This window comes from Phytophthora cinnamomi (assembly GCF_018691715.1).
Source record: "Phytophthora cinnamomi strain GKB4 chromosome Unknown Contig104, whole genome shotgun sequence".
Lineage (NCBI taxonomy): Eukaryota > Oomycota > Peronosporomycetes > Peronosporales > Peronosporaceae > Phytophthora > Phytophthora cinnamomi.
The window spans coordinates 946462-971885 of record NW_027151037.1 but is presented as its reverse complement, the minus strand read 5'-3'; the positions used below and the strand labels follow the sequence as shown (position 1 = coordinate 971885).

At 54.0% G+C, this 25424-nt stretch overlaps 6 protein-coding genes across 7 annotated transcripts; 5 read left to right on the top strand and 1 right to left on the bottom strand.

The window, feature by feature from the left end:
* Positions 1-1329: 1329 nt before the first annotated feature.
* Positions 1330-4499, top strand: IUM83_06098 (cellulose synthase 4; the record flags this gene model as incomplete). Its single annotated transcript, XM_067930279.1, has 2 exons — positions 1330-2349; positions 2454-4499. The coding sequence occupies 2 exons, from the start codon at positions 1330-1332 to the stop codon at positions 4497-4499; spliced, it is 3066 nt and encodes a 1021-aa protein (XP_067782607.1).
* A 693-nt stretch (positions 4500-5192) lies between these two features.
* IUM83_06097 (cell 12A endoglucanase) lies at positions 5193-5915 on the top strand (the record flags this gene model as incomplete). The annotated part of the gene is made up of 1 exon (XM_067930278.1): positions 5193-5915. The coding sequence occupies one exon, from the start codon at positions 5193-5195 to the stop codon at positions 5913-5915; it is 723 nt and encodes a 240-aa protein (XP_067782608.1).
* Positions 5916-7156: 1241 nt separating this feature from the next.
* Positions 7157-7876, top strand: IUM83_06096 (Cell 12A endoglucanase; the record flags this gene model as incomplete). 2 transcript variants are annotated; one of them, XM_067930277.1, is made up of 1 exon in its annotated part: positions 7157-7876. In XM_067930277.1, the coding sequence occupies one exon, from the start codon at positions 7157-7159 to the stop codon at positions 7874-7876; it is 720 nt and encodes a 239-aa protein (XP_067782610.1). The 2 variants fall into 2 exon arrangements, with proteins under 2 accessions (XP_067782610.1, XP_067782609.1); XM_067930276.1 differs by having other exon boundaries at positions 7667-7876.
* Positions 7877-8648: 772 nt separating this feature from the next.
* Positions 8649-9374, top strand: IUM83_06095 (cell 12A endoglucanase; the record flags this gene model as incomplete). Its single annotated transcript, XM_067930275.1, has 1 exon — positions 8649-9374. The coding sequence occupies one exon, from the start codon at positions 8649-8651 to the stop codon at positions 9372-9374; it is 726 nt and encodes a 241-aa protein (XP_067782611.1).
* Positions 9375-13507: 4133 nt separating this feature from the next.
* IUM83_06094 (mucin-like protein) lies at positions 13508-13816 on the top strand (the record flags this gene model as incomplete). Its single annotated transcript, XM_067930274.1, has 2 exons — positions 13508-13569; positions 13627-13816. The coding sequence occupies 2 exons, from the start codon at positions 13508-13510 to the stop codon at positions 13814-13816; spliced, it is 252 nt and encodes an 83-aa protein (XP_067782612.1).
* A 4167-nt stretch (positions 13817-17983) lies between these two features.
* On the bottom strand, positions 17984-20020 carry IUM83_06093 (Glycine cleavage system H protein; the record flags this gene model as incomplete). Its single annotated transcript, XM_067930273.1, has 3 exons — positions 17984-18339; positions 18937-19681; positions 19769-20020. The coding sequence occupies 3 exons, from the start codon at positions 20018-20020 to the stop codon at positions 17984-17986; spliced, it is 1353 nt and encodes a 450-aa protein (XP_067782613.1).
* Between the last annotated feature and the right edge of the window lie 5404 nt (positions 20021-25424).

Genomic DNA, 25424 nt, shown 5'->3' with positions numbered 1-25424 from the left:
CTGCTGAAAACACGTGTGTTGGTGAAGGCGACCATCGCCCCGACCGCTACATATTCCACGCCCGCTAACACTGCCGCCTGACTGCGAAGGCAGTCCTCCAGCAAGGGTATTGCATGTAGCCGGGTGGTGCAGGAGCACACCAAGTACCACAAGACTTGAAGCTGGACGACGCGCAACTCACCAATCGCGCCGAGAGCGGCACGCTAGCGTTTGATGACAGCGAGAGGAGACGCTCGCGGTGCTGCTTGTCACCCGTGGCGCCGGAGCCATCACCGCCGCCAACGTTATCGCCGCTGCCGACTAGCGGGAGGCGAACGTGACGGGCGCCGATCCGTCAAGTAGGTGGCGGCACCAAAGCGCTCCAGCGATGCACACCGCGGTGCCAAAAGCGACAACGGAGTGGCAATCGATGCCGACACACCCACACAACCAGTCAGCGAGTCTCGCTGAGCGAGAGAGGTCTCGGCTTCAACGACGACAGACCGTCGCGAGGAGCGGCCGGCCTTCCCTCGGAGCCCCTGTTTTGCCGAAAGCCTATACGCAGCAGCCACTGCGCGTGGGGCGCCTCCCCCGCTGCTATTAGTACCCCCCCCCCCCCAGCCCGCACCCGCGGCTGAGGGCACTCCGCCGTCCGCCCAACATCTAAGGCGCTGCGACAGCGAGCGCAGATGGCGACTACAGATAGCAATGCATGCAGGCAGCACCACCCACAGGAAGCATGCAGCAAGTGGCTTCACCGCCCTGGAGCGTTCAGCTCGCGGAATTTCGTGTGTTCGCCACGACCCGCCCGGCTTTGCGCGGCCACGTCACGTTCCCCTACTCCTCCAGCCCCACGCGCCGTCCCCGCCAACACCTTATACCCCCCGCACCTCGCCGCCCTGATTTGTCTTCAACCCCACCAAAATCCCCTGCAAAACGATATACACCCGCGCACCCGAATATGGCTGCGGTCGGAGGAGCAAAATAATCGCGCCCTGCTCTGCACGGTGGCGTACCGTACGCGTCGTCGCGTCGCGCCGGGCCATACAGTCTTCCATACAACGGGGCCGCAAGGAAGAGAGCGCCTGCACCAAGCGCTTGGCTGGGGGCCGCCAGTTCCTGTCATTGCGAGCGTCCGGCAGTCTGGCTGCAGTCTAATACCTGGGCTATCGCCTCGCGTTCCTGGATCCCATCGGGCCCCCCACCCCGCTGCAGTCGCGCTCGCCTCTCCGACCGTCACAGCATCCAGCAGCAGCTGACTGGATTTGCAGCGCGCTCCCCCGCCGCCGTCAGCCAGACACAAAGAAAGCCTCGCCCCCCTCCTAGTTCGCCCAATTCGCCTCGACCGCCATGGCCAATCGGCAACCTCCCGGCCTCGGCGCGCTGCCCGAAGACGCGTCGTACTCGCAGCAGACGCCGCTGGCCAACGACTACACGTACTCGGAGCAGGTCTCGACCGCCGCCGCGCCCGGCAAGAAGCTGCTGAGCCAGGCCACCATGGACACGCAGAGCGCCATCAGCGAGCTGACCAAGGCCAAGGAGCACGAGGACCTGGGCAAGATCACGGTGCACGGCTGGATGCACAAGCAGGGCAGCCGCAAGTTCAAGGGCCCCGTGGCCAAGAGCTGGCGCAAGCGCTACTTCGCGCTCGAGGGCGCCAAGATGTACTACTTCCACACGGACGTGGACTGCCGCAAGTACTTCAACTCGCGCAACGGCGAGCTCGTCGTGGGCGCCGTGGACCTGCGCGACGCCTTCAAGCTCGAGCAGAGCGAGCGGCTCGACCTGCCCGCGAGGGGCATCGTCATCCACACGCGCCACCGCGCGTGGCTCGTGTGCCCCGAGACGGACCAGGACTTCACCATGTGGTTCGACGCGCTCGAGTTCACCGTCATGTCCGCCGGCTCGGGCAACGTCGTCAAGCGCGACCTGCCCAACGTGCGCGTGTACGAGATGAAGGGCCGCTTCAGCTACCGCTTCTGGTACGTCATCTTCGTGCTCACGGCGCTCATCGAGCTCGCGGGCATCGTGCTCTGGTTCCCGCTCGGCATCGAGCCCTGCGACGTCAAGTACAAGACGGACACGTGCGCCGAGATCCAGCTGCTCTACGCCGACACGCTGCAGTGCGGTGACAAGCCCTTCAACGGCGTCTGGGACCCGCCGCAATGGTACCACTGGTCGGCCGGCATCGAGACCGTGCAGTGCTTCAAGGAGCCCCACATCGGCGACTGGGTCTCGTACTTCCTCTTCTACCTGGCCGAGTTCATCAGCATCTCGCTCGGCTTCCTCTACTACCTCGGCATGTGGAAGCCCGTGCGTCGCGGCGCCCGCTACCTGCGCGACTTCGAGCCGCACTTCCCCCCCGAGAAGGTAGAATTGCACCGCACTACCTGGTTGGCATTATTGTTTTTGGTTTCGTGTATTGCGGTACTCATGATCTCTTTTCGTTGCTGCTGCTGCTGTTGTCGTTGTAGTGGCCGACGGTGGACATCCTGTTGTGTCACTACGCCGAGCCGGCCGAGGACACCATCGCCACGCTCGAGAGGATCATGAACCTGGACTACCCGCCGCACCTCTTCCACGTCTGGATCTGCGACGACGGCTACTGCAAGTCCAAGTGGGAGGCGGGCGCCAACGTGCCCAAGGTCAGCGTCAACTACGGCGTCATTGAGGACGCCGGTGACGTGCGCCACGAGGTCGCGCAGTTCATGTACGACCGCGTGTGCGAGTCGTACGAGCTCGAGGTGGACGAGTGGCGCAAGGAGCACACGACGGTCAAGATGCCGACCTCGTCGAACCCGCGCATCGTGAACCGCGTCGACTGCGCTGTCGGCTCGGTGCGTGACGACTACCACTACCACGGCCTGCCCAAGCTCACGTTCGTGGGCCGCATCAAGCCGCCGGTGCACCACTCGAAGGCCGGCAACATCAACAATGTGCTGTACAACGAGGGCGCGTGCGGCCGCTACGCTATCATTCTGGATAACGACATGAAGCCGCACGAGATGTTCATCCAGGCCACCCTGCCCTTCTTCTTCGACGCCCCGCAGAACTCCAAGATCACGCGCTGCTGCGCTCCTGGCTGCGGTGACATCGGCAAAATCTGTTGTGCGCTGTGCCAGGCCGCTGGTGTGCCGGAGGCTCAGATCATGTACTGCTCGAAGGACTGCTACAACGCATCAGGACACGTCAAGTCGAGCGTCCACCGTCGCCAGACGCAGAACACCATGTCCGAGCGCATGATGTGCGCTAGCTGCGGCAGCAAGATCAATCAGAAGAAGGGACTGTGCAACAAGTGCAACCGCGCCGTGAGCCAGCGTGACAGCAACCAGTTCGTAGGCGTGTCGGCCGACGACTACTCGGACCACGTGTCGGTGAACCAGGTCGGCTACGTGCAGACGCCGCAGTACTTCGAGGATTGCCTGCAGCTGCGTCTTGGCGACCCGTGCGGCCACCGTAACTCGACGTTTTTCGATTCGGCGCAGACTGGTATGGATGGCTACGACTGTGCTTCGTTCGCTGGTACCAACGCTATCTTCCGTCGTGAGGCCCTGGACTCGGTGTGCGGTATTCAGTACGGTTCGCTGACTGAGGATGCCTACACAGGCAAGATGATGGTGGACAAGGGATGGAAGGGTTACTACTTCCGTAAGGACCTGGAAGGTGAGGAGGCTGACCGTATTCGTCTGGCCGAGGGCGCCGTGCCTGAGTCCGTGGCTGCTGCTCTGGCTCAGCGTAAGCGTTGGGCCAAGGGTAACTTCCAGATTTTCCTGCGCAACAAGAAGAGTCTGGTCGACCCGGAGTGGACCCCGCCGCAGGTGGAGCTGCCGCCGAAGCGCAAGATCAACAAGTTCATGCGCTGGGTGTTCTTCATGAACCTGACGGTGTACCCGATCGGTTCGTTCCCGGCCATCTTCTTCTTCTACATCACGGGCTACTTCGTGTACACTGGGCAGGCTCCGATCTACACATCTGGCCTGCGTCTGCTCATGGCTCTGGTTCCCAAGATCGTGGCGCAGAGTATCCTGTCGGCTCTGTCGAATCGTACGGTTGATAACGACGATGTGCTGCGTAGTCAGCAGACGTGGTTCTCGTACGCCTTCGTGCACGTCATGGCTGTGTTCGAGACTATCTACTGGAAGATCACGGGCAAGGAGGCTGCGTGGGCCAACACCGGTGCCCTGGGCGGAAACAGCATCATGGAGCTGCCGAACCTGCTCGTGTTCCTCGCTATGGTCTTCGGTATGATGTGGGATACCGTGCGCTACTTCGCGGGCTACAACAACGCGGCGACGACTCACGGTACGCCGTTGTACTTCGCGTCGCTGTTCCTGGGAGGTTTCCTGGCAAGTCAGCTGGGCCCCATGGTGCGTATGAGCGTGCAGACGTACTTCGGCTGGAGCCACAAGAGTATGACGGACCAGGGCAACATCGTGGGCAGCTTCTCGCTCGCCTTCGTGCTGATCATCTTGTGTATCTGGGTGTACGTCGAGACGCCCAACCACTCCATCTTCGGGTAAGTGATTGCTAGAGGCTAGGGAGGTGGCCGAGTGCAGCCTCCACTTGAAATACGTCTAGCTAGCTCGGTTTTGCATGCACTAGGACGTGGTTGTTTCATATCATTCGGCGACGGAGCAGAGCGTGCCTTCATAGCGCCGCTCCGAGCCTGACGCTGAAAAAAATACAGATCGTGGATAGTACCGCGCTGCGTAGCTTCGCATTGTCTCGTCGATTGAGTGTTCTGTAGCCTCCCCATCCACCGAGCGGCAGGCGTTCATCATCACCTCGACGTTTACACCTCAAGTTCGCCCCAACTGTCGTCGAGCCAACGGCTCGGAGCCATACGCTTAAGCATTAGCGTCTTTTTACTAAGCATACCAATTGTCCTTGACAACCAGCATGTAAGAGTCTTATTCCGACAGAAGAACTAGCTTTGCCTGCGACCCCAAGAGTGAACCGCTGTCATGCGATAGCCTTGGCCAGTTGTTTATGTCATGAAGATCATGTGTCCATTGTATTAGCGGCGAGCAACGCATGGAAAGGTGCGGACGAAGCTGTTCGAGATGGGATGCAATGCCAGGAGATCGGCGGCTGTAACATCGGCGTCGACAGATCGAACAGCTCCTCGAGCTTGACTAACATTAATTCTCACTCACTCTTCAATTTGCCTCACACCAGCAACATCAGCCTTAGCTTTCAGACCAACAAGCACCATGAAGTTCCTGCTCCCTGCCACCGTCGCCGTCGTCACTTTGACCTCGTCCGTCAGCGCCCAGCAGTACTGCGGCCGCGACGACAAGAAGGTGGTCGGCGACTACACCGTGTACAACAACCTGTGGGCCGAGGAAAATGATCCCAAGGGTGGACAGTGCACGGAGGTGACTGGAAGCTCCAGCTCGTCTGTGTCGTGGCAGACGAGCTTCAACTGGGCCGGCGACTCGTGGCAGGTGAAGTCGTTCGCCAATGCCGCGCTAACTTTCAGCCCCAAGCAGGTCTCGGCCGTCAAGTCGATCCCCACGAGCATCGCGTACAAGTACACGTACGACGGCAACATCATCGCTAACGTTGCCTACGACCTGTTCACCAGCTCATCTGCCTCTGGCGATGTCGAGTACGAGCTGATGGTGTGGCTGTCGGCGCTGGGCGGTGCTTGGCCTCTAACCGACAGCGGCAAGCCCATCAAGACGGTGACTGCTGGCGGAGTCGAGTTTGACCTGTACCAGGGATACAACAAGAAGGTCAAGGTGTTTTCGTACGTCGCCAAGAAGCCGGCCACCACCTTCACGGGCGACCTCAAGTACTTCTTCGACCAACTCCCGGCGAACAACACGCTGCCCCAGACCCAGTATCTGCAGAAGGTGGAGGCCGGCACGGAGCCGTTCCAGGGCAAGAACGCCACGTTTGTCGTGTCATCTTACACGGCGCAGGTCAAGTAAATCGACATGGCAAGGTTTCTGGTTCATCGATCGATAGCGTCCAGATTTGGTCGTAGGCTACATGTACACCGCTGCACGAATAGGTACATCCTTTAAAAAGTAAATCCATAATCCACGAATCCTTTTTGTGGCTGCGGGCTCTCGTTTTCCGGCATGCCTTGTTGTTCTGTCCTCCTTCAAAGAAAATGTTTTTGCTGCCGAAGTGCCATTCTGTACGCCATAAACCAGGGGCCGCGTATCGCTCGATTTTGTCGAGTGCAGCTCCGTGGATGGTCGATGTCGCGCTCGAAATATGTACATGTAGCATGATACTTGAACACTCGCGGCTTTATGGGCCGAGAGGAGGAGCTACGTGTGACATTGCCGTCTTGTCGGTGATGCACAAACTCTCTCTAAACAAGCGCGAAGCTGGATTTGTCAAGATCCCAACTTCAGATCCTGGATTCCAGGCTGGAAAACAAAGGGGAATCTCAAAGCGGGAGAATTGCCACTTCCTCTCCGATAGTAATACAGTACAAAAAATAAATGCACAGTGTATTCAGTCCGACTGTAGCCAATCGAGCTTCTCGCAAATTGCGAGTCGCAATCTCGTAATGAGATGCCGTCTCTCATGGTTTTGCTGGCATTTCTGACAATCTACCTGCACAAATTAAACGACATACATTTTACAGTATTTTCCTCAGCCTCATATACATACATATACTATTCGAGATGCCGTCATGCAATACTATGGGCAAGTTGACAGGGTCATTCGGTCGAAAGTGTCGCTGTTCCATAGCGAATCACGCCTTTTTATGCATTATACTTCTCGAAAATTGGGCAAAATCGTGTCGTAGCGTACATTAATGTAAGAAAATACTGTAAATAACGTGTCTTCATTCAATCTGTACTTGGAATTCCACGCTTTATGATCATATTACTTACTATTCGGTATTCGTACCAGCAGGATACTTGGCATTCACTAGGTCGTTAGGCACTAATTGACGGTAATATACCTCACATGAAAACGAAACAAACAAGCAGGATACGGGTATGTAAGAGGCTGAGCCAGGCGTGACGACACAGTAAAGGTTGCAGTGTGCAACATATAGATCCCTGTTTGTGGAGCAAGCTTTCGGGATAGGACCACAACGATACACGCAGCAAAGTTATCTTTGCTCGGCACTCGTTCGACCATCTCAACCACTTTGCAATTTGACCAGCACTGCTACACAACACCAACCGTGCCACAATCGAATACCATGAAGATCTCGACCGGTATTCTTGCTCTCGCTGCGGTGTCCTCGCTGTCCGACGCCCAACAATTTTGCGGCCGCAACGACCAGAAGGCGGCCGGCGTCTACACCGTGTACAACAATCTGTGGGGAGAGGACAACGACCCCTCCGGCGGCCAATGCACTGCCGTGGACAGCAGCAGTGGCTCTCAAGTTTCCTGGTACACGAGCTTCAACTGGGCCGGTGATAACTGGCAAGTCAAGTCGTACGCCAATGCCGCTCTCACTTTTACCCCCAAACAGGTCTCTGCGATCTCCTCGATTCCTACGACCATGAAGTACTCTTACACCTACGACGGCAACATCATCGCTAATGTGGCGTACGACATGTTCACGAGCTCATCTGCGACTGGAGATGTCGAGTACGAACTGATGGTGTGGCTGGCTGCTCTGGGTGGCGCCTGGCCCCTGACCACCAGCGGACAGCCTATCGCCTCCGTGACTGTGGGCGGCGTTGACTTCAACCTGTACCAGGGCATGAACAAGCAGGTCAAGGTCTTCACTTACGTCGCCAAGACGCAGGCCACCAGTTTCTCGGCCGACCTGAAGGAGTTTTTCAACCACCTCCCGGCCAACAACACGCTACCCCAGACCCAGTACCTGCAGAAACTGGAGGCCGGTACGGAACCGTTCCAGGGCAAGAACGCCAAGCTGGTCGTGTCGTCTTATTCGGCGCAGGTCAACTAAATCCCATCAACGCAAGGAAAACTCATCAAATCACAGCGTCAGAAATGTGAAGATAAAAAAATACACTGTTCATGCACAGATGTGCACCTCTAATTCGACAGCGTGGACTATATTCGAAATCATAGTTGATAATTGCTTGGGATTTTGTTTAACTTGAAAATGTTATAACGCCATATCGATTATCTAGATTTATGGGTTTATAAGGGTGTCGAATTAGGCGACTGTACTTGTACAGTAGTGCGCAACAACTTCAAGCTCACGTCTGACGATTTCGTACTGTCGGGGAGGCATTTGTAAGCGTTAATTTTGCTCCATGGCACTGTGATCGGATGTGTTGCTCAAGGTCCCAAACTCCGTCTGCGATACGAGAGTTTTCCGAACGCCTTCGAGCACAAACACACCTGGATTTTCAGTGGCCGTGATTCTTTCCTTGGCAGCCAGCGTGGCAGGGCGCCGCATGCTGTTCATGGCGAGCTTCGCAGATGCAGTATTTTGTAATGGAGCAACTGCTGGAGTGATGCACTCAACAGTCCAGCGAATCAGCGCTTGAGTCAGGTCTTGTATCTTGTGGGCCCGGCTGTTGGACTACGTTTACGCTGTGAGCAGAATTTACGAACGCACAGCGTGCTTGCATTCGGGATGGGACCACATCGGCTGGGATTCCGGTCCGGTTGTTTCTCAAGCAAAGTGATCCTCGCGGCACACCCACTCCTCGCGCTGTACGCACTCGGTAATTTGCCTCCTGACCCCGACACCAACGAAGTCAGTCTCCATGAAGCTCTCATCTGCTGTTCTCGCGCTCACCGCCGCGGCCTCGGCCGTCAACGCGCAGGAGTTCTGTGGCCGCAACGACCTCAAGGTGGTCAGCGACTACACGGTGTACAACAACCTGTGGGGCGAGGACAACGACCCGCAGGGCGGCCAGTGCACCACGGTCGACGGCAGCAGCGGCTCGGAGATCTCGTGGCACACGCACTTCAACTGGGCCGGCGACAACTGGCAAGTCAAGTCGTACGCGAACGCCGCGCTCAAGTTCGACCCCGTGCAGGTGGCCAACGTCAAGTCGATCCCCACCACCATGAGCTACAACTACACGTACGACGGCAACATCATCACCAACGTGGCGTACGACCTATTCACGAGCCCCACCATCGGCGGCGATACCGCGTACGAGCTCATGGTGTGGCTGGCCGCGCTGGGCGGTGCCTGGCCCCTGACGGTCACGGGCCAGCCCATAAAGTCGGTCAACCTGGGCGGCGTGGACTTCAACCTGTACCAAGGCTGGAACAACAAGACCAAGGTATTCACGTACGTGGCCAAGCAGACCACCTACACTTTCTCGGCCGACCTCAGACAGTTCTTCGACGAGCTCCCGGCGGATAACACGATCGAGACGACCCAGTACCTGACCCACGTGCAGGCTGGCACAGAGCCCTTCCAGGGCAAGAACGCCACCTTCACGGTGTACAAGTACTCGGCGGCCGTCAACACGGCCTAAGCACCGAAGCTGATTGATATGTAGACTCATAACCGGCGAAGCGAATTTAGTCCGCAGTAGAAACCAGTTGCTGAATGAAAAGACTTTGATGATATCAACTCACAGCGACGGCAACCCATATTGGTTGGACTCGACGCCTTCCTTCCTGTCCAGTCATGCAGCATTCGTCTGAATTTCGCCCTCACCACGAAGTACAGCAAAGCAAATCGATTTGGTGCTCCCGATGCCACCTGGCATTCTGACTCTGCTTGGCAAGCAAGACGGAGGAAGATCCTGGTGTTCGTGCGGTCGTGCATGACGAATCCGTTGCTTGCTGTGGCCCACGGCACATGGGTGTTTTTGAGTCTTTGAGGTGGCCATAATCGCCTATTCAAACCTACGTACTACTATGTACCGGTGTACTAGTACTGTAGTAGTATGAGACATCGTCAGTACAGTAATATGGTACGCCGTAACTTACGGGTCCCCACCGAGCATCCGAGATCGGGGGTTCCAGCCCAACTTTTACATGTACCATCGCGCCAACGGGCTGTCGGTTCCAAAAGACCAGCGTCGGTCGGCAAGGACGTACATGTAGTAGCAGGAGGCGTGCAGCCGAAGAACATAGCTCGCGGGCGCTCGCTCGGTTTGTTTGCATTATTACCGGAATAAGATGCCTCCGCGTTGGGACTCAAATGGCTCATGGCCCCACATTTTCCTCTTGACGAAAAGTAGCAGGCCGTGTTTCGGACAATCTGAACTGTTGCATGCATGAGGGCCGTTCTTAACGGAGCGGGTGTGCGGTAGGCTCGGTAGGCTCGGGTAGGCTGCGCACCGGCTCTGTGCAGCAGTCGGGACTACCTCGAGGGAATTTTCGATCACAGATCGGTAGGCTCCCTACGCCCACCACGAGGGTGTGTGTGTGTGTGCGCTGTCCGTGGTAGGCTGCCCAGATTCAGACTCTCCATCCAAATGGAACGCCCTCGAGGGTTGCTGCGCACCATTGTCCAGCCCAGCGCGAGCTCCTCTGACTTGCTCTCGGGTCCCAGCGCTGACGACGTGTCTACCTCCGACACCCAGGACACGACCATCGCATGCACCTTCCGTCCTCTCGCTCAAGCAGACGAGTTGTCTGGCTGTAGTGGCGGCAGTCATTCTCCCCGCGTAGCGCAGTATGCGAGCAGCGAATCCACGCTCCCCCCACCAGCGCGACACGAGTATCACCAGGCAGAGGAGGAGAAGTGTGAGGATATCGTCGAAAGCAGTGAACGCGCTGATGCCCTGCTCGCTGGCCATGATTTTGTTCGCACGTCGGCGTCGGCTTCCGCTGATGCTGCTTCTCTATACCTTCAACTGGACTCTATCACTCTCGGCGACGTTGAAGTCATTATGGAGGAACTCACATCTAGCGAGCGTGCAGGTGATGATCAGTGCACGGAGCAGCACACGGAGCAAGTGCAGAACGAGAAAAAAATATTCCTGTACATCAAAGATCTACCCGGGTCGTCGTTTAAGTACAAGCAACTACGATTTTTGTGCAAGAAGCTATGTGTCCATGGCTACAAGAACAAGACCAAAGCAGCTATGGTCGACTTGATCATTCAGAGGAAGATTAACGAGTCTTCTTACGATGCGTTGTTTGAGAAGAAGAAGAAAACTCGAAGTGATCCACCCCTGAAGCAGAAGCAATGCCCTTTTAGACTTTTGAACGTTTTGTTTTCTGACGAATTTGCTGGACGATTAGCCAGTCTTGGTGACGTGAATCCTGCTATTATCGTGTACCATTGTGCGGAGAAGCTGCAGCAGATATGGAAGAATCTGCTAAAGGACTACAGTCAGCCATGCATAAACTTCAAATACAACTTCAAATACAGCTTCGTGACTACACTTTGCAAACTCGGCTGCTGTCCTCTCGATCTCTTCGTGTGTTCTCGGAAGCTTGATGGCCAGAGCAGGGCATGTGGTTATTGCGTTAACCCCCTTGTAGAGGCAGCGACAAAATGAAGCGTGGCTAATGTGGCCAATAGTGCAAATGTCGAGGTAAGATCCGCCAGCTAGCCATCGCAGTGTACAGTGCAAAACTACCTAGGCAGAAATCGGGGCTTCGCCCGTGCGAACCGTCGACATGAGCGCATCTACCTGCAGATCTGGGCGCAGCAACTCCAACAGATGATCAAAAGAACCTTCATCCATCCGATAATTCCTCTCAAACGAGCTTCGCCGCCGTAGGACTGCTACGTGGTCGCTCCAAATGATCCGCTACTGACAGAAATAATCTTCTCTAATGGCAAGCGCCTGCGTCGCTGCAGCGACACACACGACAATGTCATTCATCTCTTCATCACTGGACGAACTGCTCCATTCCTCGTCGTCCGTATCGACTAGCTGATGGAACATACGTAGTATCTGCCACAGGGGGTTCGGGGCGTTTTGTGAATGAGACAATTTCTCGGACACAGGTACAGTCTGGTACAGCGGCCTACCGCCCTACACTCCGTCATTCTTAACGACGACGCGCAGAGTGGTACTCTCTACGCACACCGCACACCCAGCCTACCGCTCCGTTAAGAACGGCCCTTAACCCTTTGACTACCAGCCGGCTGGAGTGGTTTTTAGGTGCATAGGGGGATATTTATCGCTAGACACCACAACGAAGGCAACCAGACACCACAACGAAGAACCCGAAGCCGATTGGTCAAAATTAATGTCTGTTTATAGAACGGTTGAAGTGCACGTTGGGGGTTAGCAAGGCGTTAAATAGAACTTCTCAAAGGCAAACCTGTGAACTACGAGCCACTTCCTTCACGAAGCAGCAACCGGGTTGCCATTGCGACGGCTTGGCGGGAGACGTTTTAGCGGGAGACGTTTTAGCGGGAGACTCGTAAGACATCCAGGAGGCAAACGCTCGCAGTCAAGCCGCACTGGGACGTGCAGAGGGGCCGAACGTGACGGAGGGTGCAGTACTGGGCTGGCAAAGCGCTTTTGCTAAACACCAGTGTAGATCATCCAACAAATTCAATGCCTATCGACTTGTAGGAGTAGTATGGCTACGACCAGATAGAACGGCACGCAGTGTTTCCTGATCCTGAAGTTGCAGGCCACTTCATCAGAGACTTTGCTGTAAATGCTAACAAGTGCGTAGTGATCAAAAGCAACAACGGAGACTACAAAAAGTGGATGTGTTCTGCGAAGGGATGCAAGTGGTTTGACGCCATCTAACAGCTTTAGCGCTGCGGATGAGTGTCGACGAAGAGTAGATAGGGAACACTTGCGTACTAGAGAGCAGAGCTCGAGGTAATATTCAACCATTAACCTCACACCACCTGTGTGACTTCTACACGTGCCATACACGAGGAGGAAAGCCTAAGCAGAAAACCCCTTTGACCATACAATCCATCCATCGAACTTGCAGGTCTTTTCCTAGCCATCCGACCAGAACGCGACCAGATCGTGAGTGAACATGAGAGAGTGATAGAGAAAGAAATCAACACGAGTCTCATACTCTCATACCATCTCTCGTAGACGAGTAAAAGAAACAACCATGAGCAAGAGAAAACGACCTGCCTCGAAGCTCACCCATCACCCGCCGGTTGCTAACGATACATTTTATCCTTACTCATCAGTGCGCGGAGATTCCACACAGCTCGCACAGTGAAGACATCACAGTTAGTCACAGAAAAGATATCCATGTTTTCATATATGCCCACCTTCATCTCCTACAACACGCGCGTCATCTTCTGCCCTAAGCATGACTCCTCTCCTCCTCCCTCAACCTTTAAACGGCACGAGGCATTGTTACCACGCCATTGACCGCCAACTCGTGGGTGCCAACGGAGAAGAGAAAGCTGCAAGGCGAAATAATCAGGAATAAGAGGAGAAACGATGTTGTTTTGATTTTATTCTACGCCTCGTCTCGTATGGATCATCCCGTGCCAGCTTTGGCACCAGTTCGACAACAACAACAACACCTACATGCCGAAGCTGGCAGCGCTGGACACGGACTTGCCGGCCTGATCGTCGCGCACGAAGTAGCCTCAGGTCTCGTCATCGTCGCATAACTTCTCATATGGCGCCCCGCTAACGGCGTAGCCCGTGACGTCGACGCCGTCAAAGCTGAGTATGGCCTCCTCTCCGTCGAGTTGGCCGCGCAGCCTATGGAGCCGAAGATGCCGCTGCACTCGAACATGTTGCTGCACTGGCCGCTCACGGCCCGCACGTAGGTCGTGGGCACGTCGTGGTAGGGCAGCGCGAGGCGCGCGAAACTCTCGTCCAGGTCGCGCAGGTACGACTCACAAGCCCTCGACGAGCAGGCGCTGAACCTGAAGGTGACTGATGTGGGCATCGCCGACGGGACCGTGGTCGAGTTCGCGGACATCGCGACCGACACCTGGGGCCAGGCCCAGTGCGAATACTCGTGCTCATTCTTCAGCTGGCACCGCAGCCTACTGCTGGCCTTCCCATGACCTCCACCTACGAGGATGCACCGTCCTCTCTCGTTCGTTGGGGCGCGAGTGTTATCAGATTAAGGGCGTTTGCAGTGTCACGTACTGCATTAATTTTGGCCAATAGGCTTCAGGTTCTTCGTTGTGGTGACTGGTTGCCTTCGTTGTGGTGTCCAGCGATAAATATCCTCCATAGGGACCCATGAGAGGTCTAATCGCAAGATGCGATTGGCCAAAACTAAAAGCTACGAGACGACGGCAAAGCACTGTACAGCCTAACAGGTCTCCCTGAACCTGTAAAATGCACTACCGTGTGAGCCACAAACAGTTCACGTGACCTGCCATACTCGTTATTCTCATCTAGCCAACAGACCCCCCCCCACCCTCGTGGAAAAATGGACTTAGAGGCGCTGCTCAATGCAGCCAATGACGACACCGGAGACTGGGAGATCGACACGGATCTTGGCCTGGAAGAGGATACCCCCTCTCCACGCTCAAACAACGATGACGAGGAGGCTAAAGCTAGCGATCTTCTCGCTGCAACACGAATGCAGGCTGCGCCGACGCACGCTGCACCAAGCGGTCGAACAGGGAACGCCTATGTCGATGGCATCGCTAACGAAAGCGACCTGCACATCGTTCAATTAGGTCAAGTGCGCCGAGCGTTTGTAGAACGACAAGAAGTTGGGTTATTTTCTCTTTTTTTTTAGCGCCACCTATCGAGAGATTCTTAGAGGCTGGACGAACACGAAGTTGCGCGGGAGTGGGAAAGCTGAGGTGTCGACAGTGGAGTTTGACGCGTATTTGGGTCTGGAGATCGCAATGGGCATCTTGCCCTTAACAGAAATCAAGGAATTTTGGTCTGAGAAGCGTTTTTGGGGCAGAAGGACGTGGCTGAGACTATGGCCCGGAACAGGTTTGAATGTATACGATCTAACATCCAATTTCATGCACCTGGTAGCGCTACCGAAACCTACAAGCTGATGGATCCACTGTGGCATAGTCGAGACCTGCTACGTCATATCCAAAGTAGATTCGCGGAGGTTGCTGTTCCGGTTGGTGCTGCTAGCCTCGACGAGAACACAGTACGAACTAAAGCACGATCGTCCGCCAGGACATATATGCCGAGTAAGCCCGATAAGTACGGCATACGTTTTTACGCTGTAGTTGGGTGGGAGAGCTTGTACATTCATACTATCAACGACAATGGATCTGGCAATAGTGAACCGAGGAATCCGGCAGAGCGCTATTACAGCATGTTTCCTGAACTACGGAGGCCGCTTGAGCGGACGTTATCGCGAGACGATATTTCAGTGGCACGTGACTCAGCTTCGGCTCTGTGGGTAGCGATGGTTGGGCACATGACCCAGATTCACCAGGCCGCTGCAGGCCGCCGGATCATTGTTTGTGATAATTGCTATACTAGACATGCATTGGCAAAAGCTGTGTCAGCTTTCACGGATGGAGAAGTGCGTATGATAGGAACCTGTAAGGTGTCACAAATGGGGAAGTGGAATGAGATCGAAATTGCAATGTCTGTTGCTCGTGTGAAAATAATGCCTCGCGGCAGCTGGGAGCTAGTTGCTGCTGTCGACGTTCAGCCTGACTGGAGTAAAGCTCAAGAGGCTCACAAACGTGCCCAGAAGAAGCTTCCAGCTTCCAAAAGGACGGAGTTCATTCCTACCATGAGAATCGCAAAGAATGCCGGCTACATTATTTTCTTGGACAAGAAGCCCGTTGTGTTTTATTCAAATGATCTTAGTGGAACTCCTACCCAACGCGTCCTGAGTGGGTCATCGCAAGAGGCAATTAATTTGTGTCATGGTCTCGCTCCAATTCGTCGATGGACTAGTGAACAGAACTTGCATCGCAAAATACTACAGGTGCCAGCTATTATAGCTGTCTACAATATTTTTATGAACGGGGTAGATAGAGTTGATCAACTCCAAACACCAATCCAATTCGGCGGAAGGAAACTCGGTTAGAGATGAGCATCTTTACGTGGGCAATGGATCTCTCGCTGATAAACGCATTCTGCTTAATGAGAAAAGTAGCCCCGCCTGACTGCAAGCAGGTCACGCTGCGCGAGTTCAAGCGTCGAGTCGCTGACAGCATGACTGCACCATACTTTCAACAAGTTCGGCGGAAACGACAGGCAGCACCGCAGCGACAGCCTGTTCAAAATATTGTGGGCACAGACACAATTCAGCACATGCTCACACGAAACTCCACCAAGCACTCGAACGGAAAACTAACCTGCTACCTTTGTTCGCTCAGGGGGCTCTCCAAAAAATCTAAGGATGGGTGCACTGCGTGCCTGCGTGGCTACCACGTGGAATGCTTTACAGCCTTTCACTATCGTGATGCATTTACATCACGCTCGCTGACAGTTCGATCCGCACTGGACGAAGTAATTGCGGCTGCCGATGGAGTTGCTACAGGCCGCCCACGGCTGAAAAAGAACAGGACCATTTCAAAACTAGATGAGCTTACATTACCAGATGCGTAGGGATAAAATGTAAATATTACCTACGTTTGCATATTCACGAGTCCGAGGTGTTGGCGAATGCAGACTGGCAGTTGCTGCGTGTGGTGCTTGGCTAAAACCCCGTACTTAAGATAATGGTAGAGCTGCAGCGACACGGCGTCCGGGTTGCGCGCGCCTCGCCGCCGCTGTTCGGACGTCAGCATCCTCAGTAGGCTCGCCACGATGTCCTCTCCGAACTGCTCCCACTCGCACGGATCATTGCCGCAGTAGCGACACAACTGGTTAGGGCGCGACTGCATGCTGCTCGACCCCTCAAACTTTTGAATGGAAGTACCGTAAAGCAAACCAGCAACACCACGTGCACTAATCTGTCGCTTTGATTGGTTAAATTTCTTCTGTGCGATAAATTGATTTGCTGAGCTATAGGTCGAAGGAGACCCGTAATAAATCTCTGGTAGTGAAAGGGTTAACGACGACGCGCAGAGTGGTACTCTCTACGCACACCGCACACCCAGCCTACCGCTCCGTTAAGAACGGCCTTTAGTTAATAACAGTTTGCTCCCGACGGCGATAAATTCTCCGACCTCCGACCTGTACCAAAACACTGGTACCCCATAACACATACCTTTACAAGTTGATATATTAGTTTATGCTTTTAGTTGTGTGCCACACCGATCACGCAAGGCCGGAGGAGGCGGTGGCATGGACAGCAGGAGACGGTGACAGCGGGGCGGAAGCGGGGCGGGAGTGGGGTGGACGGCGGGGAGGCGGCAGGAGGCGGCGGTGGGGCGGCGGCAGTGGCAGCGGGGGCAGCAGTTTGCGCCGACGACCTTGATGGCTTACCCGGCAGGGCGGCTGCCAGGCTGCCCGTTTGGTGAGCACCTGCAATCGTCACGCCGCGCCCTCCGGCAGCCTCCAGCGACCCTGCCGCCACTTTGCAAGTAGCACTATATTGAAATAAAAATCGTAAATAAAAATGAAGTTCTTCATCATTAATGCACGCCTGACTCGTAGCGAGCCGCTAGGCCCCAACGCATTCACATTTTAATATTAAAAAAAAATGTGGGATATTAATAAATTTATTCCATGTACGCTCGTACATTTTTTTTACAGAGTACATGTGTACCCGAACGACGGTACAGGGACAAATATGCGTGTGATATGCAATTATATTAGAATTTGTCTTGCCATATCATCACGTCTCCGACCGTGAATGCAACTCCGACCAGAATCCGACCATATCACAGAACTTTATATCGAACTAATTTGGGAAGGTTTTCGTAAATAGGATGACAGCAGGTAATTACGCGCGTAAATAACCTAACAAATGAGTGGTGCACGCGTAAGTTTGACTGCGCCGTTTGCCCTGCGCACTCAGTGCTCGATTGACCACCCGGGAGGGTGAATTGAGGGGGTTGTGCCGCGCATCGGTGCACCTAAGAGGGTTGTCGCTTCCACGAAGAACTGTGGTCGTTAATTCCCCGTCGAGCACTCCAGTGTAAAGTATCCTGCGATGTTGTTGTCTAACCCCCACCGATGTAGCTCAATGGAAGAGCTCCCGAAAGGGATGAAGGTGGTTCGATTCCACCCATCGGTAAAATTTCTATGATTGAATGAACGATGCAGACCTCCACGCAAGCGGCATCAACGGAAGCAAGAACAACAAACACGAGGAACAATGACTGTGCTATTGTGTTGGACTATGGGACTTGCTTGAGTGTGTTTTGATGGTGTACTGGTGCAGGAACTACAACTCTTCCGATGGCAAGGCGCTTCCGATAGTCTCCGATGAGAACGTCCAGGCTTCCTTCGCGATGCAGCTGCCGAAGCGCTTTCAGCACAGCGCAGGATCCTGATGAGGGTACGTTTCGCAACCGCAAGAACGCCATGACCTTGCCTGATGCTAACTCCCCAAGCTGACGAACATCGTCCTTGTAGCTGGGTGATGATTCGTCGAGCACGTATCCATCTTCGATAAAGAGCTTCAAGAAGCCCACAAGCTGCTTGGCGTCTGATTTTTTGTGCTTGTCGTTGCATCTCCAGCCGCGCGGATCTCCTGCATACCACGCAAACCAGGTGTCGGTTAGCGGTTGCAGCTTCGAACAGCGTCTGCGCTTCTGGGGTACGTTTGTTTCATCTTCTCGCAGTCGCTTCGATCCTTGCTCACCTCGTCGTGCGATTATATCGTCTTTTTTACTGTCGTTTGCAGATTCTAACGAGTTTACGCGTGCTTCCAGCTGTCGATTTAGCTCGATTAATCGTTCAATCAAGGCCGTTTGATGATCGAATGCAGCTTTCGCTCCTTTACTTCCTTCGATCATGTCTTCAGTGACTCCGTTTGCTTGGTTTGATGATCTTGCGAGCTGCTGTGACCAAGTGAGCAGGTTGGTCGTCGTCACTCCGGATTCCTCGGTGCAGTGCTCAATCTTCGCGACTACTTTACCGCGTGGGTTAATCTTTAACAGCGACGGATAGTGAAGGATCAGCGTCGCAGTCAGCACTTCTCGCACAGCAGCGCTGATGTTGAAGGCCGGATTTCCCAGTGAGTGGCTTGCACTGAATATTTTATGGCTGACTTCATGGATCTGATCTTGCGTAGTCGAGTCGAAGGCTTCCAGCGACGGCAGTACAGAGGTTTGCTTTGGTGCCCTACCACTGAGCACCTTCGCAACTTGGTGGTCCTCCTTCGGTGTATTGAAGACGTACGCAAATTCCTTGTTTGTCGTAGTCATGTTCCAGGCTCCGCGGTCGAAGATCCACCGCGCTGTCAAGTCCGAGCGAGCGTTTGCATGCTGAGCTCCTCCTCGGCGAAAGGAGTGCGTGCTCAGCGGTTCGTCCACTCCAGATGGACCCGCAACTCGATCGAGGAGACGATTAACTTGAGCGTGGATCCCAAGAGGTGATGGTGCCCTGGATGAATTCGACTGAGCTGGTGCACTTGAAGGAGTTTGGTCGTCGCAGCCCTCAAGCATCTCCAGGAGGGGGACAGAGGCAGTCAGCTCAACTGGAACGTGGGCCGTTAGCACTGGAAGATGGCTCAACAGCGCAGTCGATGGAGCTTCCTGAGATGACAGCGCAAGCGCAAGAGCCAGCAACGGACACGACCGGAAGTCAGCGTCGGGGAAAAGCGACAGCGCTTGCTCATCAGACGTCTTCATCCGAATGAAGCGGATGAAGAAAACCCCTGCAGCACCGATGGAGAGCTGCTGTTTGCGGACGAAGGTCAAGTCCGAAGCGCGGCCAAACCGGTACCAGAGCAAGCATAGCAATGCAGCATCTTGGTAGTCCTCTGCGCAGCTAGCTGTTGAATACAGGTATCCCACCATCTTTTGCAAGTCGGTCTTGGTGCATGCCACCGCCTTCTTCACGAAACCACCGCTTTCGCGCTTAATACAGTGCTACTCCAGAGTGCGACCCATACTTAGTAGCTGCCTTGCAACAGCACCACCTGGGACGGGATATTCATCGAGCAGCCAGCACTTCACCTGTCGGTAGTACTGTGCCACGGAGTGCCGTGACAGATACTGCCCCTTCGAGCCAGCGCGGAAAGCAAGATAAACGCCAAACTTGTCCATTATCGTCAGGATGATGGCGCTTGCGCGGCTCGGTTCGGCAAAGATCATAGCGCCAACGTGCTCGAGGCTGGTCCCTTCGCTCGATAGGAAGCGCTCGAACGCTTTTAGAGCGGTCGAGCGCGCGCGCTTGGTGTTGGCGGGCTTGAGATCGTTGAGGCTCATCGTAATGGGTCGGAGAGGGAGGTGATATCTAAATGATATGTGGCTGGGCGGCCTTCTCTATACAGATATACATATCTGAGGCTTGCTTCCGACCCGATACGTCGGAGTTAAGGGGGTTCCGACCTCTGTCTGATACTGAGCTTTTATTGGTAAAAAATACGAGCTATGTCTCGAGTGGATTGGTGGAAACAGAATCAATGCAAATCATCGGTCAATATTCACGAAAAAACGCCATACAAAAGATCAGTGAGGTCGGAGAGATGATGTTATTCATCCATATATATTTTGCGTGTGCCTCCGACCCGATACGTCGGACGTGCCAGCATACCGGACTCACCTACCCCTATCGAAAACTATTGGCCGAAATCCAAAAGAGACGTATGATGATTAGCCTAAATAAATAAAAATGCTGTGATTGGCTATTAAAGGCTATACAAAACTGAAGTTAGGTCGGAGAGTTGCTGATATTCTACCGTATCGCCCCTGTCCTATTAAGAAGTGAACGCCAATTTGCGTTTTCAATGTTAGGGTTAGCAACTGGACCTACAAATGAGGAGGAGAAAACGATAACATCACAGACGGAAAACGGGGAATCACAGACAGCGCGTCATTTTTACAGAAGCATAAACCGAACAGTATGTTCACGCCTAGAACAAACGAAACCAAAAGTACCAATGAACCAGGTTCGAAACGGTTTCGTGGTTTGATTCGAAGTGGTTTGAACCGAGTGAGATACTGCAAACCAAAGCAAACCATGAGAATGTGGTTGGCTAAAAACCTCGGTTTGAAACTGTTCACGATGCGGCTCTTATCGAGAAGTGCCGCGCTGCACAGCCGAAAGGCCGAGCGTCGTTGAAGGCTGGAGCCGCTGTCAAAGACGAAAGCTGCATCAGGGTGAGATGCTCACCGCCTTCGGGAATGCAAATCCTGCCATCCAGGAGGTGCAAGCGAATAAGCTAACCTTGCTACCGATACCAGCCGCAGATTCTAATTATTCGGGTATGCCGCTTGCTTGGGCGCGGCCTTTGAAGAGAGCCCGCCGGGAGTACAGAGAGCCATATTGACCAACCAGGCAGCGGAAAAAGCAAACCATCGGTTGCAGCTGAAGCTCAACTCCAAACCACGAAACTCCAAACCTCAGGAATGGTTCAAGAGCGTTGGTCTGGTAACGTTCAAACCAAAGTAACGGCTAGAATTGGTTCAAAGGTCGTGAAATATAACTTCGAACCAATAGTTTGCACTTTGGTTGGTTTGTTTTGTTCTAGGCGTGAGTATGTTGCTCACCTGACAGCTGTCACTAGTAACCTTTTACTGTAGGATAAGTATTCTTTGGCCGGACACCCGACCCCTATCATTAGCTGGTGCACTTGTCCCATCCAATCAACAGTTATTTTTTTTACAATTTGTGGATCGGCTGCAGCATTTCAACCAATCCTCACGGTTTAGGGGTAGGTTTAGTGTGTGCCGACTTATTTCCGGAAAAAGTTGGAATTTTCCTTTTAGCGCAAATAAGTATTTATACAAAACTTCATATATTTAGTATTCTTATCAGATAAATCTACCATGTGCCGGACAAAACACACCCAAAGATAGTGTGCATACAATACTAAAGATAGAATCACAACGTAGAAGCGTCTATAGTCACTCTAAATAGAGGAGATGCAGCGAGCGTCCCGTGGTCTCGATACCCCGGCAGGCACAATTAGGCGCAGAAAAAGTTTTTGGGGAGTTCCTCTCCTCGACAGGAGTGTCAAAATCAGTGTTAGATAGCATGCATAGTTCGATAGCTAGCGGTGTTACTCTTCCCACTCAAAACTTCCACTCATTGCTAACAGCTTTTTCAATATTTCTACAGACTAAAAAGAGCCACAGGGCCCGTGCTGCGGATGGTTTGCTTGCCCAGGCGACTGCTTTAGGGTATTGTTTCTCAAATTGTACATCTTCTCCGTGAACGCTACCCAACTTCCCTGTCCGACTCGAAACATATCGGGCAAATACGCGACAAAATGGCCAGCGCTATCGAAGAACAAAATTTACGTGCTAATGTGCAGAAGAGTGATGCGCCTGGGTGCAAAATTGATGATCTTTGTGCACTTGCGGGACACCTAGTCATACACGCGGACGTTGCCGCTGGGCTAAAAATGTGCACGATGCAGCTCTATTAACTATGATGTGGCACGTGCTATCGATACTTGCTTCGCCCGAAAGCACCAGTTGACGATCGCGGCGTCAGGAGAGCTCTTTTTAAATATTGCGCGTATTAAGACCTCAGTTGTTCAAGGTGTATCAATTTACAACTCACCTGTGCGATAGCAGCGATGTATGCTGCATGCCTTCGGAATGCCCTTCGTGTGCTATGATCAACCCTCTCAATATTTATTTCCATTAGTGCCCCGATTTGCTGACCCTGATCTACCTGGCGGCCGCACGTACTCCCAGGAAGAAGCTGTCATCTATTGGGAAAGCTTGGAGGAGGCCAACGATGAAGAGGCTAAACCACCTATCAAGAAAGAACTGAAACGACCAAGTGTAGCCAGCGATATTACCGAGGTAATCCGTATCACCGTTGCCAAAATGGCTTCTGCTGTAGCCCAGGCTGTGACGCCCAATATGACGAGTCACTCTCTGCGGCGCGGCACTGCAGCGTACGCTAATACCTGCCCAAAACTCGCCGTCCAGTGGATATCAACGAGGGGTGCGTGGCTGTTAGAGTCGCTGACGAAGGCCTTTACCTACATTGGGACGACAACACGTGAGGACCAATGCGTAGGCAAGGTGTTAGCAGGGTACGAGGTACCAGACTTACCTGTCGCAACTCCGACTGTTGGCGATCTGCAGCATCGTCTCTCCGCGGTCGAGTTTGGTCAAGTTATTACCCTGCGTGGCGAGCTGTACCAACACGTCCTTGGCTCTCCACACGCACAATACAATGTAGCTGTGGACGTTGTTGACGCCACCTTCGCTGCCCTCTTGATGCACCCGAAGACCGTCCTTGACGCTGCGCACAGTGGCTCCACTGTACAACTCACGTGATACGAGTATCAGCTGCATCGCTCGATCGCGGCCGCAAACGCTCGTCTTGGCTGCCACATCAGCACCACGACGTGCTGCGAATGGGGCGAGTACCTCACCGCCCGCTGGCGCGCAACAAACCACGGACAAGTTAGCAAAACAGTCAGTGGGGGCGACACGCTGCTTGCATCGACAATGGAGAACATACTGAAGCAGTTAGTGCCGATAAATGAGCGACTTGCGCGTCTAGAAGACGCCAAACCCACGACAGCTATACTCCCTGCTGCAAATGCCACCGCGGTCAGCACGACTGATCCAGCTCTGCTACCTGCTCCAGCTACTTCTTCCACGCTCGCTGGTTGCGTCTTTAACTGGTACACAAACAAAATATGGGAAACCGTGAACGGAAAGAAGGACCAGAACAAGCGAGCGGACGCAAAAGCAGCAGTCAACATCATGCTTGTACTGTACCAAACACCTTGTACAATTACCGCACCACCGCATCGGTCGAACGTCGACGCGTACCAAGCGTGGAAGCACGATCTATGGAGGCTCGCCCTCTCGCTCGACCGCGCTGCGACCGAGCGTCTCCGCAGCTACGTCGGCAAGAGGCCGACGACAAAATCCTCCTCGCCTCGCAAGTGCTGGCGAGCGTTACGGGCGTCACACCCGGCAGCGTACAGAGCGCTCACGGAACAGTATCTAACGCTGAAGGCGAATGGCTCAATCTCCGACGCATACACGCCTGCGTCGCACCAGTGGACGGCCAACGACGTAGCCTAACCATTTTCCTATGCACCGACACACCACACTGCATACATACGATAACACACACAAACCACATACATATTGATATACATCACAAGTCACAAGTAAACCAAACCAAAATGCTGGAGGCCGGGTTCGAACCGGCGATCTGGAAGCGAAGCTTCCTACTCTTTCTCTGAGCTACACAGGCGTTGGAGATGAGGAGGGGGGTCGTACCTCGCGAGGGACACAGCGCCCGCAGCGTTGGTCGGGCCGCAACCCACCGCGCTGCTGCCTCCGCAGCACAGCCCGCCGGGCCGCTGTCTGTCGTGACACCGCTCTCCACACCGCTTTACGCCGCGCCGCCGTCCTCCGCGCTGCTGTCCTCCGCCGGGACGCTGCTCGCCGCTATCCGCTGTGCCGCTGTCCGTCGCCCCGCTTTCCTACGCCCCGCTGTCCGCTGCCGCTTGTCGAAGAATGCCGAATGGACGCATAGAGAGGATCTGCAATTTTCAATTAAGTGCGATTGCTATCCCTAGTCACCGCAGTCCGGAATGAATAACTGGACGCTGATTGGTGTGGTTTTTGTGTAGGCGCACAAGTGTATCTCTATTTAGGCTTTCCAGATTCCGGTCCGGAATCTGCCAATTACTGGTAAGGTTACTCTGGAGGAGGTCATAATTTCGAAACAATGACTTTAAGTTTTTGCGTGTTAATTTATCGTTTGTTATAGATAACCTGGAAAATGGCTGACAAGTTTGCGCTGAGTGAAGATGGACTGCTTTATTTCCTTGGAGTGAACCGTCGGTGGGGAAATGAACGGACCGACGAGACTACATTTAGGCTGGTGGTGCGGACAACGATGGTCTAGGAGATCCTACAGAGCTGTCATGACTCACTGGAGGCGGACATCATGGTATCGTCCGCACCTACCACCGAGTTGAGGCGGACTATTACTGGATCGGCTTGTTCGCTGATGTGGAGCGGCATGTGCGCTCGTGCCCGGACTGTAGCTCAAGTAAAAGTGTCGCACAATTCCGTGGCCGAGCGCCCGATGCAAATTGTATCGATGGACTTCGTTATACCTCTGCCGAGGACTCGGCGAGGGAACACTGCACTGTTGCTATTTCAGTGCGCATTCACGGGTTTTGGTATGGGTAAAGCCATGACCGACACTTCAGCCCTCTGTCTGGCACAAGCGTTCGAGGTGTGCGTCTACCGAAGGTTCGGTGCGCCGTCGTTGATACGTCATGATCGTGACCCTCGCTTAATGAGTGAGGTCTTCCAAACATTCACCGAGATGATGCAATCGAGGTCTCGGGCTACACTAAGCTATCGGCCACAAGCAAACGACCAGCAGGAACGCTCGGTTAAGGCCGTAATGCAGTCTGTGCGGGTGTATGCGGAGGACCCGCTCCAGCAAGATTGGGATGAGATTGTGGAAAAGCTCATCTTCGCTATCAACAATTCGCATGATTCTACAAGGAAAGACACCCCATTTTATCTCGTGCATGGTTGGGACGCTCGGTCGAGCCTTCGAGCGATGTCGTCATCTCTAAAGCGAGGGCTCGGCCGGCGGTCCGCCGCCCTAGCGTGGCGACGTGAAGTCAACCGGCAACAAGAGATTGCCCTGACTATGGCTAAA